General features: G+C 39.5%; 1 protein-coding gene across 2 annotated transcripts; it reads left to right on the top strand.

Moving 5' to 3' along the window:
* Nucleotides 1–1,050: 1,050 nt before the first annotated feature.
* Nucleotides 1,051–19,854, top strand: LOC121944168 (leucyl/cystinyl aminopeptidase). 2 transcript variants are annotated; one of them, XM_042487871.1, is made up of 22 exons: nucleotides 1,051–1,467; nucleotides 3,875–3,969; nucleotides 4,776–4,978; nucleotides 6,179–6,290; nucleotides 6,423–6,680; nucleotides 6,900–7,090; nucleotides 7,799–7,937; nucleotides 9,291–9,425; nucleotides 9,507–9,627; nucleotides 9,727–9,878; nucleotides 9,966–10,079; nucleotides 10,163–10,294; nucleotides 11,042–11,176; nucleotides 12,799–12,959; nucleotides 13,101–13,189; nucleotides 13,281–13,464; nucleotides 13,611–13,767; nucleotides 14,845–15,029; nucleotides 15,261–15,422; nucleotides 16,092–16,232; nucleotides 16,350–16,431; nucleotides 17,089–19,854. In XM_042487871.1, exons 1-22 carry the CDS (start codon nucleotides 1,440–1,442, stop codon nucleotides 17,218–17,220), a joined length of 3,108 nt encoding a protein of 1,035 aa, XP_042343805.1. In that variant the 5' UTR covers nucleotides 1,051–1,439; the 3' UTR covers nucleotides 17,221–19,854. The 2 variants fall into 2 exon arrangements, with proteins under 2 accessions (XP_042343805.1, XP_042343804.1); XM_042487870.1 differs by having other exon boundaries at nucleotides 9,507–9,878.
* The last annotated feature ends 510 nt before the right edge of the window (nucleotides 19,855–20,364 follow it).

Here is a 20,364-nt window from a genome sequence, read left to right as displayed (position 1 = left end):
CTGGATTCTTTACAAAATAGACAATAAAGGTGTTCATTGTACCTCCTGGCACCTTTCCGTGTGTTGTAAGTGAAACACATCCTTGTGATTAGATCAACCATTGTGTGTGTATTTGGTCTTCATCATGTTAACTATTCAGGTTAGGACTAAGAATAGGCTTGGGCTGAGGTTAGACAGGTAAGATTAGAGTTGGCCTCCAGGGAATGAATATAAAACAATGAAATGTCCTCACAAGCAAAAATGAGTGTGTATGTATTTAGTTTTTGTCATTTAAACTATTGATTTTAGGTTTCAAACTTGGTTTTAGTGTTAAAGTACGAACTGTAAATTCGATAAGCTCAGAGTAAGGGTTGAGGTTAAACATATGTCGGTTGGAGTTATGTTTAACCCTCTGAAATATGGATCCATTTCAGTTTACTTGTGCTGCATTCATATTTTTCGTAAGCATTTAAATATGTGAAACCTAAGCAAAGAGGTTTGATTTCTTACAAAAAAAAACAGGAGAGAAAAGGGCAACTTGGCAAGAGATGCCAGCTAATTGCAAGAAATTATGAAAAGGAAACAAGAAAATTATTTGAAAATGAGTTTAACTATTTGAAACTCTGCTTAAGATCACTTTTCTTGTGCTGCTTTCAGATACCAGTATTGCTATCTTAAACCGTGAGCAAATTGGTGCGATTTTCTCTAAAAACATGGGGAAAAGGCTATGACCAACTCTGTAACAAATGCATCACAAATTTAGTAGATTTAGACTAAAGTTTTAAATTGCTCATTGCCTTCTTTCCATGGTTTTGCAACAAATTAAGCCAATTTGTTCAAGTTTCAAAGGATTAACTTGCACGTCAAATTGTAAAGACATACAGTGTACTCACAAGTATAGTCAAAAAGAGTGTGCGTGTGTGTGTGTGTGTGTGTGTGTGCGTGTGTGTTGGTCTGCGCGTCATACATCCTGGCCCTGCCCCCTGACTGTGACATCCAATAGGATGTCAGCATTGTAGGTTGATGGGAGGTTGTCAACAACTGGTCGGGTAGGAAGCAAAGTGTCATTTGTCCGTTGGTTTAGTTTGGCGAGCATGTTGAGAGTAAGACTTGATTTCATAAGAATTTACACGATTTTAGCGTAAAGTTCGAGTTTTCAAACAACCCCACAGCATTCACATTTTAGTGTACCAGACAGCTATGGGCGATAAAGTTGTGGAAATCAGCTAACGTTAGCTAACTGAATGTCTTTCCGTCAGTTGGAATTGTCAGAAGTTGGCTAGTCCCAAGCTAGCTACTACGTAGCTAACGTTACAACCGTGAGGAGAGGCTGCAGTTTGTTGTGAGCGTCTGATAGCCTGCGGTGGGTCGTCGCCAGCTAGAAAAACACCACGTCTGTCGAGCTGCTGTGAACGCGTTTCCTTGTTTTGGACGCGAGGAGCTGTTTGAGATATCCCACCATGGATCCGTTTGACAGTAACAGCACAGGTAAGGAAAGGAGATGGTGTTTACAGTAACAGCAAGCTAACAGCAGCAGGCCAGCTAGTAACTATTAGCTGAAAGCTCACTAGGAGTGACATTCACCCGAGGACACATGTTTAGAGGGGTGGGTTTGACTTTAGACAAGCCAAAGCTTTATATTTTCTGAGTGACTGGTTTCTTTGTAACAGTTGAGGGATTCTCAGAAGCTAAGTGTTGACAGTCCTGCAGTGGCATGATAACATTTTACTGCTCATGACTGTGCGCAGGAGGTGCTGACTGGGAACCTTGCTGTTTATCGTGTATGGTTTTATTTCATCTGCTCAAAGCTAATAACAGCTTTTCAACAGATTAAACAAGGCTGTCTTGACGTAAGCATAGTATGCCACTTGTCTTTCTAAACACAGCAGCAGTGTTTGCCCACTTTGCCTGTTGGTTTGATAATAGCTCTGTTTTGTCTTAGTGTGAAAAGCTGATAAGTCATGCACAGCTCAGCCCGGGCAACCAGCTACTTTATAACCTCTACTATAGTCCCAGGGTGTCCATGGCTTTATTAAAACAAACAAAAAGACCAGTGCACACACTACATTTACCTCAGTAGATGTTTTTTTTATTAGAGGTTGGTATCAGCTTGGAAGAATCAATCACCAAATCACAGCAGTTGCACTTCTGTTTTTTCTCCTTTCACAGGAAAGGCCCAAAGTCACATTTCACTATCATCTTCTGATCAGATAATAATGAAGCAGAAACCTCCTTCCTTTATGTTTTTAGGCAAATAATAACAGTATTGAGACTTAGTACTTCACATCAATGTGGTGTATCTGCTGCCAGTTCTTACCTGGGCTGAATTAGTGGACACACCTGCCACTTCAGGAACATAACTATATTTCTATGACTCTAAGGTTGTGTTGATAGATGTTTTGATTTAACAGGAAGAGTGTAATCTGCAGACGGACATGCTCTGCTGCTTTATTTGCATAGACTGAAACAGCCTGATGAAAGTGCAGGATTTGTTGGTTGCTCACATTTGTCCAGCCTGTTTTCTAATTGTAGTCTGGATGTTAACATCACATCAACTGCTTCTCTCATCTGAGTGTTTTTGCTGATTTGAAATAACTTTCACAGTAGACGATGTGAGGGTTTTAGGGCAGAGGGATTTCGTGTGCAGTAAAGCCCTCTGAGGCAAGCTGTGTTTTGTGATAATGGGCTTTATAAATAAAATTGAACTGAATTGAACAGAACAACAACTATTAAGTGCAGATAGGACAGTCATCATTATTAATAGAGTTTAATGTGTTTTGTCTGGGTCTTATATTTATCATATCCTCCTCTGCACATTAGACATTACCTACTACTTAGCTCCTAACCTATAAATAGGCATTCATACCACAGCAGTGTCCACACAGGGACATAGTGGCAGCCCGTACAGTGTTGTTATCAGAAGCACTGTAAAGGACAGACAAGGAGCTAAATTTACTTCATGCATTTCAGGACTCTTGTCTTCCTTTTGTGAAGCTGAGGCGCTCACCTTTGTTTGTTGCCATTGTTTCTGTATGAATACTGCGTATTCAGTAAGTGTTTGCTTTCTGTGCTTTCCAGTCTAGTCCATCACCAACTGAGACTGAAAATGTATTGTCTTAAGCTTGTAAAAGCATGAATGGAACGTGAGGCAAAATGGGAAACTTGCATTGCTTAGTGTTTTACTACTTTCGTTATTATTAAATTAGGAAGTTGAACATGCCTCTAATTGTTTCAAGAATTACTGAGAATTATTGAGGCGAGAATCTGCCTGCCACAAAATCACGTGGATTTTTGTAAGACAAGGCATAGCTCTTGTCACGGTGCTGAAGATGCAAGTTACTTTGTGCGAAAGCAATTTTTGGTAAACTGCAGTAGTATGTGACATGGCCAGATGATGAATATTTATTTAGGGCACACAATCAGTTGACTTATTAATTTTTCCAGTTGAATGAATGTAATGTGAAAGAAATGCAGCGATTTCTGCTTGAGCAAATTTTGTTGTACCAGTGCTTTAGAGTATCTATCTCAGCAGACTGATGAACCCTTTCTGTATAGATCAGAGTACCAGGAAGGAAATGCTGTTGTAGGTTTACCAACAGGAAACTGAAGAAACTCAGACAGAGCTTTGTCATTCAAGGTTTCATGTTGCCTGCATATGAGATTACACCAATGACAAGCCTTTGTGTTAAAAAATGGCTTGTTGCCACAACTCTCCCGGGGAAAACTCTGAAACTCCAAATATCACAGTACATTTATTAAACATACAGGGTTGTTTGTGTGTGTGTTCATTTCAGTATATAAGCATGTAGGTTCTGTTTCCCCTCTCTGTGTTACCTCTCTCATTTCCTCTTTTTTTGAATCCTCTATCTGATTTCTCTTCCTCCCTGTGTTGCAGAGAGAGCTAACCTGCCCAGGAACATGATTGAGAACAGCATGTTTGAAGAGGAGCCTGATGTTGTGGATTTGGCCAAAGACTCAGCTGCATTTCCAGTATGTCGTCTTATGCTGTGCATGTTATGCGCGCCTTCATCTTGAGGACTGGCCTTGCTCAATACTTAGCATAAATCAGCATGCATATTTGCACCACTCTGAACAAGTGCTTTCATCTGTAATCTTATATCTTGGACCGATTGGGGGCAATATAAATAAGATCAGTTAATTCAATGGCAGTTGACACTTGTGGGTAGCCAGTGATGCTCATTTGCACACTTTCAGTTCAGTACATCTTTGCTCAGGTCATTTTTTTTTTTAGATCTGTTTGCAGCACCTACTGATATCTATGGTCAGAATTGTAAGAATACAAAGGAACTTTATGTTAGCATGACTACAATGCTGTATCCTTTTCTTCAGAGCTAAAGAGACCCATTTACTGTATCATAAAGCCTCAAGAGCAAAGTCTTATAGAACCTTAAGTCCATCCCCCAGCCCCCATTACTTCTCTCCTCCCTCACTGTCTGACCCCCAACAACCTTCTGCTAAATTGAATCTCCCTTTGCATCTCTTATTGCTCAGATGTTTATTTCTGTATTGACTGTGATCCTTATTTAAAAAAAAAGACCCTACCACTCATTATGATTTACCTGTCGTCTGTGCCCTTTGTTGACAGACCCTTTCTGTCATTTTTTCCCCCATTATTCCTGTCTCTGCCCTCGCTCTCCTCACAGCCTCCACATACAACATCTTACCCTGTGCTAATTAATTTACCTGGGAAGGCAATCTAGTTACTAACATTATGTGGGATACACAGCACTGCTCAGCTGCAGAATAACAGAGTGTACTGTACTTGCTCTCTGCAGACGTTTCCTGCTCTTGACCCAGATGAGGTGGTGTATGAGCCTCGTAGCTCACGGCTGCTTGTGCGAGGCCTTGGAGAGAATGACATGGACGAGGATGAGGAGGACTGTGAATCTTCAGCCCGTCTGCTTGGCATGTCCTTCATGAACCGTAGCTCTGCTCACAGATCCAACTCTTCCCCTTACACCAGACAGGCTCCACCCAGGTAATGCACTGAAAAGGTCATCATTTGGGATGCTGTGCGGTATTATGGCATAAAAAATCGAGGTATGCCAAGTTGCTGCATATTTGTCTCAAAACTGTGTGGCATGTAATTGCTTGTTAAATGCAAAGCGCCCAGTGATATACTAGAAGTGGGCAATATATCAATAATACTTGATGCATCGCAACTTTTTCCGTGTGTTATGTTTAAAATGACTATATTACGAACATTGCGTATAATTTGTCACGTAATTTTTAAAAGAAAAAAAAGATTTGAACATGATATATCACATGCAAACCCTAACCCTTCCAGACCCCCCGACCACTCTCCGCTGGGCGAGTGTGACAAGCGAGGCATGTGTTTTTGTATCTGCAGGGCTCCAGACAGGGACCATTTAGTTGTAATTTGTGACCACAGAGCCCCAGTATCACTAGAAAATCTTGTAATTGTATAAAGTGGAGAGCTGCAAGTTTGTTTCTGGCTCACAGTGAATAAATCCTCACATTTAACTGCGCTGCTGAAACAGTTAAGCTTTCCACTGTCTGCTAACATATTATTGTTGCTTCAAGTTTACAGCAAAAACATGAGCCCAGTGCCTCAGAATAAAAGAACCAGTGGTTCTGCTTTGATTTATTTTCATATAACAATACTTAATGTAATGCCTTTTGAGATGTTAAAGCCCCCACTGAGCCAGTATCTATAAGATGGACATGATAAACTCATACCATCAAGCACAGCAGCATGGGTAATCTCTGTGGGTTTAATAAAAATCTCCTTTAAGCATGACCTCATGTTTGACAAAGAGTAACATAGAATCATAAAACAAGTGGTGGTGGTTTAGGTTGCACTTAGATTTTTCAGATAAATTCTTCCTGTCCTGTGGGAAACATTGTGATTACAGCTGCAGAGTAGAGAAGCAAATCTATGTTAAGTAAGATGCCAAAGTTTAATTTAAAGGTATAAATATGAGAAGATCAAAACATCTGTAATAATGTTACCATTCAGGAAACCTTCTAGTGTTAGTTTCAGAGCAACAAATGTAAGCATGAAATGCCATCACAGTATTAGACAAAAATAATTGTTTAATATAATAGTACTGCCCTGCCTTGTTGTACTGTAATTGAGTTCCCAGAATGAATATCATAAGGTGTTTTCAAATATCACACAGTCAGAGTAAGTAATGTTAAACTCTTCTGGTTTCAGGTCATGTTCACGGCCCTCAGCTCGCACCATGGTTGTGTGCGTGTTATTTCTGGTGATAGTGGTCTCTATGACCATGGTACTGTACTTCTTACCTGGATGCACCTTTACCAGGGTAAGAGACTTTTGTTTAGGTAGCTTTTGTGACCATGTGTATATATCAAAACATGATTGGTGGTCATAACTATGTCAGATTATTTCCCTTTTTACTTTTCCTGGCTGACCCCAACGCTCCATCCCTCTGCAGACGGGTTGTCCCAAGACCAACACGACCTCTCCCCTGGAGCCAGTCTACCCTCTCTCCACAAATGGCAAACCATTTCCATGGGCACAGCTGCGGCTGCCTCGCAGTATACACCCTCTAAGCTATGACCTCACCCTGAACCCTGACCTCGACAAGATGACCTTCACCGGCCGCACTATCATCAGCATGTTTGCACGTCACAACACCAAGATCATCGTGCTGCACAGTGCTAATCTCAACATCACCAAAGCTACCTTCAAGGTTGGATTGAAAAGGGTTTGTGTGTGGATGACTGTGTGTAATAATGACCGTGTAATATATCATTAAGTTCTCATTCTGTGATGTCCAAAGACTGCCAGACTAAATGTTCATAACTTTAAACAAAGATTTTATTTGTGCCTTCACATAATAATTGATTCGAACTTTTTGCTTTTCTTATGTTGTCTGCTGGCTCTTAACTAAATTCTTCCTCTCCTCCAGCTGGGTGATGGGAAGGACAGCGATGTAACTGTACTGGAGTACAAACCCAGACAGCAGATAGCTGTGCAGTTCCCTGAGGAGCTGAAGGCAGGCCAGTATTGTGTTTTGACCTTGGATTACTCTGCCAACCTCTCACATACCTATGATGGTTTCTACAACAGCTCATACACGGATAAAGACGGAGTCAAAAGGTACACTTGACTGAATGGTTGTGCTGTAAGTACTTCACCAGAACTAAAAGATGTGCTGCAGAATAAGGACTTAATAAAAAACCCGTACTGACAGGATCGAATGTCTGTCACAGCTAAGCCTGTGACCTTTGGCACAACTCATGATCAGACAAACTAAGCAATGCTGTAAAAATGTCAATTACAAACTGAAATTGGAGGCTGTCTTATTGATTTTACACAGAGTTCCAACAGTAAAGGAAAACCTATAAAAATTATGGAATTTCCCAATCATATTTTTCTAGGCCTGGAAAGGGTCGTAGAATTAGTAAAAATCATTAAAATGCTGGAAAAGTTACAGAATTTTGTTGTGTGTAATAAAACTGTTACAGAAATCTTCTGTGAATAACTTTCTAAATAATGTAACGTGCTGGCAGATTTATTTTCTGTCAATAACGTAGCTCTAATGTGCTTTGAGGCATGACATTTGGTTTATCATCACGTACATTTCCCCCCTGCATTCTGTCTCTCCCCTCATGTATGCCAGCTAGTTGAAATTATGTTTTAATAGTGTTTGGTTCTGATATGTTTCAAAAATGCAGAACAAGTGGGGCAAGAAAAACATTTTTTATTATGGGTCCTTGAAAAGTCTTGGAAATGTTTTAAAATTTTGTTCATGAAAATGTGTGGAAATTGTTATTTCAGCATGATCATACTCATCTCCCTCACCAGGGTCTTAGCTGCAACCCAGTTTGAGCCACTGTCAGCAAGGAAGGCCTTTCCTTGCTTTGATGAGCCGGCTTTCAAAGCCACCTTCTTGATTAAAATCAACAGAAAACCAGACTACATGACTCTTTCCAACATGCCTCAGGTACTGTAACATGAATTTAATCCTGGTTAATGTTTTTAAAGTATGGCAAGACGTGTTAAAACACTCCACATAATGTGCTAAATGACTTTAGAATCTTTCTGAAAATACCAAAACTTTACATCAACATCAAATAATTTTTGACTAATATTAATTTAGTTTATTAGTTTCTGTTCTCAGCATTACGGGGTTAGCTTAATTGTTATATATATGTTAATTTGCAGACATAGTGTGATGCCTGTGGTTACTAGTAGGGTGTAACAATATGTTGATCTGGATCGATATATCTATTCAATGATAAAGGATCCAGTACCATCAATATAAAGTGAAAACATCAATGTGAATCACCATCTTTAAAATACAACTTTATTTTTAAAGTTCCCATGACACATCTGTGTCACCTTTTCTGTCCAAGCACCCCCCTAAACATTCAAACAGTGCTAGTGGCCAAGTGCCAGGTAAACCATGGCAAGCAGCCGAGACAAAATGATGAGGATTATCATTGATATTGTCTCATATCGATTGTGGGCTACTGAATTGAATCAAATCGAAATCGTATAATTGGAGACTTTGTGTTATCAGCAAATATTGTATTCCAAAGAATCTGTAAAATATTGTATCTTTACAACGTGAGTTTTATTAGCATTAGAATGGCACTATAATGAATGACATAGAATCTGGGATGTTCACCATAGCACCTTCAAAAATATTGATGAATCAATACATATTGATTCTGAATGTTTGAAACGGTTTCAGGTCTCATTTTCTGTAGTATTGGTCCATCGGTATCTGCTGCGCTTTCTCTCAACTCTCTTATTGTTAATGTTACCGCAGTCATTCTGCTGTTTTCTGCTACTGACCAAGAAAAGAAAAGTCGCATATGTCCTGTTATAGCCATGTTATATTCATCTTTTACTAAAAAGAAATTTTTTTTCTCTGTGATGTTGATATTTTTCAAGGTTTTGTGCCAAAGTTCTATTAAATTCCAGTATCGAGACAACACTAGTTCACCAGCAAAATGTTGGGTTTATGACCTAAAATAGATTGTCTTTGTCAGTTTGCACAGCCTTCACTCTTTTCTCCCCAGCACATTGTCAACTGCAGCTAACACTAATAAATGCATGTAAATGCACTAATAATGGCAAGCGTGTAACAAAGATGGATAAAATTAAAAGTACAATGCAATGTAATTTCACTCACTCTGTATTTTATGTCACTTCTTGTCTTGAGGAAGTCTTGTGTCATTCTTGTTCCCACTGGGCACAATTAAACTTAATAGACCCTCATTTTTTGGGGTGCTTGCAGAGCTGTATATATTAGTTGGTACTAATCTTGTCTTGACACTTTGTGTTTCAGGCTAAAAGCACACCACTTTCCAATGGCCTCGTGCAGGATGAGTTTGAAAAGACCAGTGTCAACATGAGCACGTATCTGGTGGCTTTCATTGTCGCTAATTTCACCCCGATCAGCAGAAATGTCTCAGAAACTCTGGTAGGTCTAAAGTTTTTTTTTGTTTGGTATTCGTAGAGGTTGTGTTTTTGCTGATAAACGATCTGTATCTGTGTGTTTTAGGTGTCTGTGTACTCTGTGCCAGAGAAGAGGGAGCACACTGACTATGCGTTGGACACAGCCTCCAAACTGCTGGAGTTCTACAATCACTTCTTTGATATTAACTACCCCCTCAACAAACTAGGTGAGTATACACAGGCACTTGCACATTATTTCCCTCTCCAACTGATCTCTTTTCTCCCCTCTTTACGCACCTTAATATACACCCTTTCTCTTTTCCCAGACTTGGTGGCCATCCCAGACTTCCTGGCAGGAGCCATGGAGAACTGGGGACTCATCACTTTCAGGGAAACCAGCCTGCTGGTGGGCAAACAGTCCTCACCTCTGGAAAAACAAGCCGTTGCCTCTGTCGTAGCACATGAGCTCGCTCATCAGGTAGTTTGCCTGTGTGTTTGAAAAAGCAGCAGATTAAGTGAATATGCTACAGTGATGACCTAATCTGTCTCTGATCTTGTGTTGCAGTGGTTTGGGAACTTGGTAACGATGAGCTGGTGGAATGACCTGTGGCTCAACGAAGGCTTTGCCACTTACATGCAGTACATGTCCCTGCAGACAGTGTTGCCCAAGCTGGACATTGTAAGTTCACACATCTGCCTCACATATCTCGAAGCAGATGAAGCTGTGTGCCTCAAGTCTGTAAATCCTGTGTTTGTTTTCAGGGTAATTTGTTCCTGGCAGTACGCTTCAGAGCACTGGACAAAGATGCACTAAACTCCTCCCACGCTGTGTCGACTGAGGTCAATAAGCCGGAACAGGTGGAAGAGATGTTTGACTCCGTCTCCTATGAGAAGGTACAATTTTTGAAATGATATATACCTAGATAAATACATGCAATGGTAATTAATTCAGGGAACTTTCATCTCTGAGAGAAATTCCTCTACTGGGCCTCACACTTAAGCTGCGTGTCCTTAAAAAGCTTTTACTATAGTACCTAAGGAACCAAAATTAACACCAAGCAGGTACCTAAACCCTAGATATGTATAGCCTTTTCACCGCAGATAGTGCTCTTACATGCGGGCGGCATTGTTGTGAGGTCATTGTAGTGCAGGCAAGAGCGGGTGTTTAGTGCTGCCTGTGCAAACTGAATGAAGTTCTGACACATTTTTTTCCTCCAGGTGATGATTAGAATATATGCAGTTCACATAATTTGGTCACAATTTTTAAACACTTGAAGATCCACTCATTATTAAAGGGAATAAAAACAGATGGAGTGGTCAAAGTTCCTATGTTGAAATTGAAGATGTGTTGATGAAGTCACGTCGTCTTCTCATGCATTAAGTAACATTACAAGTAAACATCCCACCGTGAAATTTGCCTGCAGTCAGCCCAGTAAATTGAATTATTTTCTCAGCCTACAGCTATTGCAAGAGGCTACAAAACATCTTTTCATTTTACGGTTGTAGTTTACTAATTTATGAAAAACTTGTCATGGTTAGGACAGCAGTTCGACCTGCTGGTTGAAACACGCCATAAGTTATAACTGTAGATGGTGCTCTTTTATCTTAACACAATACTGTGCATGTGCGTCTGTCTTCCAGGGTGCTTCAATTCTCTTGATGCTGAACGCCTCCCTACCAGAGGAACAACAGTTCAGAAAGGGTATCATTCAGTACCTAAAACAGTTCAGTGGATCAAACACGGACACTGATGACCTCTGGAACAGCCTTACACAGGTGTGTGCCTCTTTTGGGTACTATTGACAGCACAGTAGAGAGATAAGATACTAATCACTTTGGCTACATTCAATGTGTACCTTCCCTGTGTAAATTGTCAGCCAGCCATGTGGCTAAAATATACTCTCCCTGACATTAAATGCATTTCATTACTTTTATCGCATCACAGAGAGACAGCATGCAATGTAATCCTGTTCACAACAGCAGACTAAAGACTTTATATTGTGTGAAGGTGCCTTCTTGTTATTTCTGTATGCCAGTAAACACTATGAAAATGCCTAAAAGCTGCGGTGGGATGCACCACCAACAGGAGAACTCAGATCTAAGTTTTTATAAGCTGCCGAATCGGAAAACTGAGCCTTTAAGAAAACAAAAGTGGATACAGGTTGTTAGGCATCAGCAGGACTAAAGGGGTAAACTGTTGAATCCTGACACTCACCATGACTACATGTGCAGCAGGCATTTGCTAGTTTGGCCAAGAAAAACTGTAGAGGTTAAAGTTAACTAAGCTCTGCATGGCCTTGTTTTGATCTTTGTTAAGTTAAATGATGATAATACAGGGTGATTCAATCAAGATTTGACAGCAAAGTGTTTCACTCTTGGCCACTCAGTGGGATCATTTCTCCAAGATAACCAAGATAAGGAGAAGAAGAACTCTGTTATCACTGATGAACAAACATACAACAAAATTGCAAACTCCCTGTGGTGCACAATATACATAAATAAATGAATAATTTGAAAATAGATAGGTACAATAATAATAAATAATGCAGTATGAAGGGGGGCAGTGTGGTAGGGTGACGTGGCTCTCAATCAGTGATACATGATTGTGTGTGATTGATTCACACAACAGCACTACAGTAAAAAGTGCTTCTTAGTGTGGTTGTGTGTTTTTATTGTTCTGTAACACCTCCCAGAGGGTGTAGGTGCAAACAGTAGATGTCCAGGGTGAGAACTGTCTCTCAGGATGTTTTATGTTCTTTTTATACAGCGAGTGTTGTGGATGTTTACCAAGTTTAAGGGGAAAGGACAATGAGATAAGCCAACAGTCTTGAGTTTATCAACATACCTTTCCCTCTCTGGGAGACATAGGATGCCAAAAATCCTTTGACACGCTGAAATCTAATATTTTAGCTAGCTTCAGCCATTTTATTTGCATTTCATCCATAAGTTGCATATCGTAGTGCCAGTTGTTTTCCTCTCTGGTGGGTGTGGCATTCAGAGTGTGATACATTGCGCTCTGTCTTTACGATAGGTGATCATAGAGAACCGTGTCAGGAGCTCCATAAAACGCAGTAAATGACTTGTAATAATAGTTTATCATGTTATAATTTATTGATCCTATAAGAGAGTTGATCTTTTTGCTCACTCCCCTTTGTAGGGAAGCACAGAGTCTGTAGGTACAGACAGTAGATAGTTTTTATCATAAAGGCTTAAAAACCAAATAATCCATTGATATTTCTTCTGTTATATCCACTTTGGGTTTGGTCTACAGGAATTCAAATCTTCAGAATAAACCTGCAAAGTTTCAGACCACTGCTGAAATTACCTTCATATACTTCATTTCAGAAAAAAAAATTGACATGAAACTGGACTGAACAGATTTTTCTAAATGTCCTCAGGTCGAAGTCTCTTCGCAGCACCTGAATGTGTCAGAGATGATGAGCTCATGGACATCACAGAAAGGCTTCCCATTGGTCACTGTAAGCCGCAAGGGAGATCAGGTGACCCTCACGCAGGAGCACTTCTTGCTCACGACTGAAAATGCCACGCATACTTCCAGGTGGGTGACATTCTCAATCTCACACACGCGCACACACACACACACACACACACACACACACACACACACACACACACACACACACAAACAGAAATAATAGAAAGAAATCATAACCCCACCTATAATTTGTACTCTCTTTAGCTTGTGGAATATTCCAGTGATGTACGTAAATGACACCTGTAGTTTGGCCCCTGAGTGCAGACAAATGTTCACTTTGAAGAGCAAGTCAGGTAAAATACAAAATTTTACTGAAAACATCAAGTCAAGAGTCTCAAATCTCGAGTACAGTGTCAGATGGTGACTTTTTGTGTCTGTTTTCAGGGACTCTTAAGCTTCCAGAAAGTGTGAAGTGGCTGAAGTTGAACTACAGAAACACGGGTTTCTACATTGTCCACTACGGAGACGAGGGCTGGGCTGCTCTTACAGATGCTTTGTCCAGCAATGTCAATGTTCTCTCACATGAGGACCGTGCCTCGCTCATACACAACATCTTTGCTCTCTCCAGGTACAGCCAACAACATAAATAGTTGCATTCAGTAACAGTAGAACCTGAAGTAGAGGAGTAGTTCTCAAGCCCTGTGTTTGATTTTTTAACAGCTTTCATTCTCTGCCTTTCTTTTCTCTCCTTAACTATCTGAACATTTTTAAAAGACTGGGACGTGTGTCCTTTCAACAAGTCCTCAACCTGTTGAAGTACATGTCCAATGAAACTGAGACTTCTCCTGTGACAGAGGCCTTGTTACAGCTCAATGTTATCTACCAACTGCTCGACAAAAGACAAGAGCACCTTCTTGTGGCCCGCATGAAGGTACGCGCACATGCGCACACACACACACACACACACACACACACACACACACACACACACATTAACACACTTATTACAGTTAAGACATTTAATGACAGCACATTTTGTGAATAAAGATATACACACAATATCTTAATTCTTGAAAATCCTCAAAAGTTTGTAAGAAAACAAGTGTTTAAAATCAGTGTGTGGAGTATAAAGTATTTAATCTGTATTGTTGAAATTTGTCAGTATGCTTTTGATGAGGAGTTATATTTAGGTGTTTAACTGTAACATAAAGGCAGTGACGTTAAAGTAATAAATATTAAGCCTGGATAATAATAACATCATGTTTTACACCAAAATATACCACTTTTTAGTTCTTGAACTTCACTCAAAAATCCTTAAATTTTAAGCTCCCAAAGTACACAAACCTGCTTAAATGAATAGCCCAGCAGCACAACATGCGTACTAATATTTTTCAGCCCTCAATAAATCCTCTTGAAATTACACATATTCTTCAGTGTAACTGTCTCATTAATGAGAAACTTTAAACATTTTCATGAAGGACTGGCTTTATTTAAGAAGTTAAGATATTGGTGAGTTTTAGTTGCTGGTAGGGCACGACGATACGGAGAAAATTGAATCTTTCAGTATCAGTATTATGATGATATTGTAGGGCTGACTTCAAAAAATATTTATACAATTAGATTTCTGATAAATAGTCATCAATAATGTGGATATAATGACTAAGTGTGTAAAGGTAAATAACATCACATCTAGAACAGTTTGACAGGTTCAGAAAATTACACTTAATTATAAATCAGTCTTTAAAACCAGGGAAGACAACACTTAGGATTTCACATCATTTAAAATCTAAGACAATATCTAGTTTAATATCAAAATATCTTATAATATCAAAATAATGCCCAGTAATGCCCATAAAGCCCTAGTTGTTAGTTTTTGTTGTGTCAGGACATTTAGGATTCAAGCTGAAATCACAAGTCTGTCAAAAAATCATAAAATTTGGGAACTGTTTAACTGAGTGTAGTGTTTCTGTGCACTAATGTATCCATGTTTTTTCCTCAAATATGACAGGTTTATATTCGGAGTCAGTTTGGCTCTCTGATTGAAAATCAAACATGGAAAGAGGAGGAGAGTGTGTCTAAACAGGAGCTGCGCTCCGCCCTGCTGGAGACGGCCTGTAGTCTGAATGAGAACAACTGCACTCAGCGAGCCAAAGCTCTGTTCAAACAGTATGTCGAGTCCAATGGGACCTTTCGGTACGTATGGCTCACAATTTATTTTTGTGTTTCTTTTCTGGGTCACATTAAGAGCTACAGCAGGGTGAGAGGAGCAGCGCAAACATCTTTATAGAGGCAGAAATCATGTTTCGTAGGGACGTGGAATGTGACTTGATAGAATTGATCTGACATTAGAGTTGTAGGCAGTAAACTGAATTTTTGTGTACTTTTTTCCTAAAATAGCTTTATATTTTTATACATTTTCTTTAGGATCCCAGGCGATCTGCAGCAAGTTGTATTCACTGTGGCTGCTCAATCAGATGAGGATTGGGAGACTTTGTTCACCATGTATCAACATGCCACCTATGATGCTGAGAAGCGAAAAATGCTACAGGGCCTAGCATCCACGCAGGACGCACGCAGTATAGCCTGGTAAGTGTTTGTGTTTGTGTTTGAGTTTGTGTGTATGTGTCTGTGTGTGTGTGCGTGTGTGTGTGTGCGTGTGCGTGTGTGTGTGTGTTTGCACCAGAATTTAGCCTTTATGGTAAAAATTTCTCCCTACTTCAATATTTCATATTTGTTTAAATTTCACATGCTGTATCGTATGATACATAAAATGTGTTACTACTGTTAAGTATTAAGTTCGAATAGTTTCACTCATCTTGGTTGTTTTAACTCTACGTTGGTATTTGAGTCTTTCATGTTATTGTGTTTGTCCTGAAACCAAAAAAAGATTAAAAAAAAAAACCATACACAGTATATATACCTGTACTGGGCCCTTTACAACTATTATATTTTTTCCATATTGTTTTAAGGACTGTGCTTGTTTTTTATGTTTATTTTCATTGATAACATGGATGTTTTTAGTGTTTACTGTTGATATTTACTTTTTGTATCTTGCACCTGAGATCCTTGAGAAACGCTGTCTCATTCTGCTGTGCACACAAACGTATAGTGAAATGACAATAAAGCTGAATCGAATCAAATTAAATTGGGATGGCTTGATAAGCAATTTATTCTCATGCTGTATGGAAGTGAATATAGTGTCTGTGTTGTTTATGCACTGAGCAACATTTGAACTCTTTATTACGCTCCTTTTAGGATTCTAAAGGCAGGTCTGAAGGGGGATCTCATTCAGACGCAGGAGTTGCCGTTGGTCATCAGCACTGTGTGTAAAGGCTTTGCCGGTTACTTGTTTGCCTGGGATTTCATACAAGAGAACTGGGACTGCCTCATAGAGAAGTAAGTGGTTCCTGTCAGCTTCATAAAAGTTATTGCTGAGTTTAAATTTTAGAATTATTACACATGAAAATGAAAAAACGAAGCAACATCAGTGTTTTGTGTTTTTTTCGGCTGTAGGTTTCCTGTTGGCTCCTTTGCCATCCAGACAATCATCAAGTCCGTCACCTCTCAGTTCTCCACACAGGCACACCTCAATCAGGTGGGTTTTAATGAAAAGGGATTATGTTTGCGGGTTGTGTGTCTGTCCTTCCATCCCATTCTTGTGAACGCAATATCTCAAGAATGCCTTGAGTCCAAATGGACATCTGAGCCAAATTTTAGGAAATGCTCTCAAGTATGAAATTATTTCAGCAGCCAAAGGTCACTGTGACCCCACGAACCATGTTTTTGGCTGTGATTCAAGAATTCATACACAAATTATACAGAATTTCAAATGTCTGAACAGGGTAAAATGATGAAGTGATGATATTTTATATCCAAAAGGTCAAAGCTCAGCTTCACAGTGATATACTGTTCTGCAGAAACAATGTTAAAACACCTTGGGTGTCCTGACTGTATAGATCTTTTGTGCTGTCGGGTTGAAGATGTGCGGAAAGCATCCACCTTTTAGAATTTGTAGCTTCTTTGCAGCAACATCCACATTCGAAACATCGTCTACTGTCATGGCTACCATGAGTGTGGATAGACATAGATGTGACGTGCAACTTGACATATTGGCAGACGCTTTCAAAAAGGCAATGATAGTTCTACTTTTTTTTCAATAGAATACATTTATGCGTCAGCATATTTGGGGGTCGTGAGATTGTTTGTGGAGAGATATTTACTGTGTGTGTGTGTGTGTGTGTGTGTTGTGCAGGTTCAGGGCTTCTTCTCCAGTCTGAAGGAGCGTGGCTCTCAGATGAGAAGCGTGCAGGAAGCCTTGGAAACTATTAGGCTTAACCGGCGCTGGATGAACGAGAACCTGCCCATGCTCCAGAAATGGCTCTAATACAGACGCTCCATTCAGTCTCCGCCCCACTGACAGGCAACAGGGGCGTGTCGTCAAGACAACAGCAGCGTTTGCACTATTATAGGACGTTGTCTCTTAACTCCCTTTATCCAGGCCAGAGTACTCATCAAAGCCAGCAGTTGTGCTCTACCTGGGTGGACAAGGTGTTAGATCCTCTGGATTGGTCCTGTGAGTTGTATTTGCAAGCTCAGGGTGGCTCTGATGTGTGTCTGACAGGAAGTAGTCGGATGCAAACACACACTCCTCACACTTTATGCTGTCGACCAAACCTCTCTTCTGCAGCTCTCATCTAAACCTCATGCCTGAGCAGACAATCATTCTTCATCCACACTCCTTTCACTCGGCCTGCTCTCGGGCACTTGACTGTATGAGCTGTCTAACGGCCACTCCAAAAAGAGCAAGAATGATGAATGTCAACGTTACTGTGTATGTACGTACCGTCAGTCTGTCCTGGACTTTCTCTCCAAACGTCGGATATATGTTGATGCAGCTGTCAGGGATTTAAAATTGCTGGTACTTCAGAAGGAACTATTCTTAGAATTAAACTAACTGTGTGTCATGAAACTCTAATTACTCATGCAACCTGAAGCATTTATTATATTAGTCATGATTTGGCTAGAAGATGGGTTGGTTGATTGATGGATTGCTTAAAATACCAAACTTTTGTTGGCATCAATTGAATGTACTGAGAAACCTTCCCACTGTGTACAGTAGATGGCGTACTGCACAGCAGCGCAGGTTTAAATCAACCAATGTGTCTTAGGTTAGAGCAGGCAGTGCACAGTGGAGCCAAATATTTCTTTCTTTCTCCACCAGTCATAAGCCCAGTTTAGCTCCGATCACCAAGATTGATTTTAGGTTTTTTGCCTGCAGTGCAGTCACTGTAAACACTCTTTAACTCAGTGTGCTTGTAAACTTGTAATTATATTGTAAATATGCTACAGCAATTCCCCCCTGCGAGTTTGGATGTACTGTTTCACACATCTTGACTTTTAACATTTTAGGATTTGCTTTGTGTTGTGTATATAGAGTATAAAGATGAAATGTATACATAGAATTGATCAAGAGTCTTGGTCAAATACTTTTACTGTATTTCTTGATCGAGACCCCTCCAGGGAGGTTCATTTGCAGATGAATGTTTGTGTTTTAAGGGCTAATGTGCATATTGAAGATACAAAGTGTAAGAAGAACATTTATATTGGGCACGACTAATCTGTCCAGTGCACTGTTTGTCAGCCAAATCAAAATACAGAAGGTTTTAAAGTTACTCCAATGTCAATTGGTCATGTTGCTCCTGAGAGTTAGGAGTAACCAAGCTATTTATTGAGTGTGTCTGAAAATGTTTCCCATCTTTTGTTACAAGATTTTATTTAAATACAATTGTATACTCAGTCTAAGCTTTATTTAATGTGGTACTCCTTACTTATCCACTCCATCACTGTTGTGACATTCAGGATAATTGAGTAAATACAGTAGATTTTGTCATTTTTATTGCCTCAAAACATCCTCATGAGATATGCATTGCTGTTCTTGGTCATCATTCCTCTGAAGCCACTTTGTCTCATATATATGTAAAAACTTTCAACATTTATCTCCTCTCTGCCACGTGTGGGGACCTGTAAAAGTGTCATTTGTTTCTTGTTTTGCTAATGACTCCTGCTGGTTTGTCGCAGTAGCTGCCAGGAGAAGTGAGATATAAGAGACAGAGGAAAGCCCAGTAAGTGTTAGGTCCTCTTTTACCCCTTTTTCACCAATGTGGAGCGTGCTCCGCTCTGGTTCCCACACCTAATTTCAGAGCATTTCCACAACATAGAAATTTGTTCAGAACCTGAAAAGTTGGTTCCAAGCTGGAACCAAAACAAAAAAGGAGAAATCACTGGGAAAAAAAGTGCAGTGGTCATATTAATAGCAGGTCCATGCTGATCTTTGGATTAAAAAAAAATATCTTCAGTAACAGAACAAAAGCTCACAGCTAACAGATGCAAGTTGTCATCTTGCTACTTGTGTTTACATTGTGCCAAACCCTCTGTTGATGACGCACTCTTGATTACAGTGATTCTGATCAAAACCGTTTAAAAAAAACCAAGAGACACCAATTATATTGAAGGCGTGGTTTCTTGGGAGAAAAGATCAAGTTGTAATGAGTTTGTTAGACTTTGAAGAAGTAGCTTACAGTGTATTGGATTTTTAAAAACGTCATTTCAGTTTAGATCCGCCTAGAGTTTGTCAACAGTATTGCCACATGTTTCATCCAGTCAGATAACACGTCAAGAATACTGCATTTCATAATATCCCCTAATCCCTAATTGTGGCTCATACCATTTTATTATGAAAAACTGACACTTTTTACAGCTGCCAGGAATCAGATGAATTCTAACTTTCATGTGAAGTCAGTTGCAATAAGCTTTAAGAGACAAGAATGGCTGATGTCATTCAGGCACCAGGTTCGGTAGAAGTTGCTGAATCAGTGATGGGGCGAGAGGATTGTACCACATGTGCAGTAAACCCAATCAGATGGTCTTTGTTTTTGCACTGGGATGAAATGCTGCAGATGCTTTTGAAACTGTGTTGCTCTACATGTGAATAATATATAAATAAAAGTTGTTTTCTGAAGATATTGGATTTTATTTTGTATTTTTATTGACATACAAAGACATTAGATAAAATTTTGTTTTGAACATGCATGATAAAAATATAGATAGAAATAATATGTAAGTAGCAAAGCAAACATTCAGTAAACAGTATTTAATGTCTGAAAAAGAGTAGAAAGAGGCAATACTAATTAAAAACTCCCCTACACACACACACACACACACACACACATAAATGTTTTTTTTTTTAACCATTATAATAATTAATACTATTAATATTAAACATAAATAGTCACTTTCTTCTGTAGTGTTCACCATACACACCTTGATCAAATTAATTAAAAAAAAATTAAAAACACAATAGTAAAACAAAGAGAAAGCATATTTGTATTTATGATACAATACTAAAGATGATGCAAACAATGTGCAGCAGATGCTACGTGCTGTTGTCCTTGGAGCCATGAAGTCCTTTAGATGAAGCTGCACAAGTAAGCTGAAAAACTCAGGGCCATTGTCTTCACAACAGATCATC

This window comes from Plectropomus leopardus, chromosome 6 (genome assembly GCF_008729295.1).
Source record: "Plectropomus leopardus isolate mb chromosome 6, YSFRI_Pleo_2.0, whole genome shotgun sequence".
In the NCBI taxonomy this organism is placed as follows: domain Eukaryota; kingdom Metazoa; phylum Chordata; class Actinopteri; order Perciformes; family Serranidae; genus Plectropomus; species Plectropomus leopardus.
The sequence above is the reverse complement of the archived record's forward strand: the minus strand, read 5'-3'. Positions and strand labels throughout refer to the sequence as shown.

Excerpts from the sequence above, each read along its gene's own strand:
- LOC121944168 (XM_042487870.1), top strand. The coding sequence starts at position 1,440 with ATGGATCCGTTTGACAGTAACAGCACAG. Across the intron at positions 15,030-15,260 it reads GAGTCCAATGGGACCTTTCG|GATCCCAGGCGATCTGCAGC; the intron begins GTACGTATGGCT and ends CATTTTCTTTAG. Across the intron at positions 15,423-16,091 it reads GACGCACGCAGTATAGCCTG|GATTCTAAAGGCAGGTCTGA; the intron begins GTAAGTGTTTGT and ends CGCTCCTTTTAG.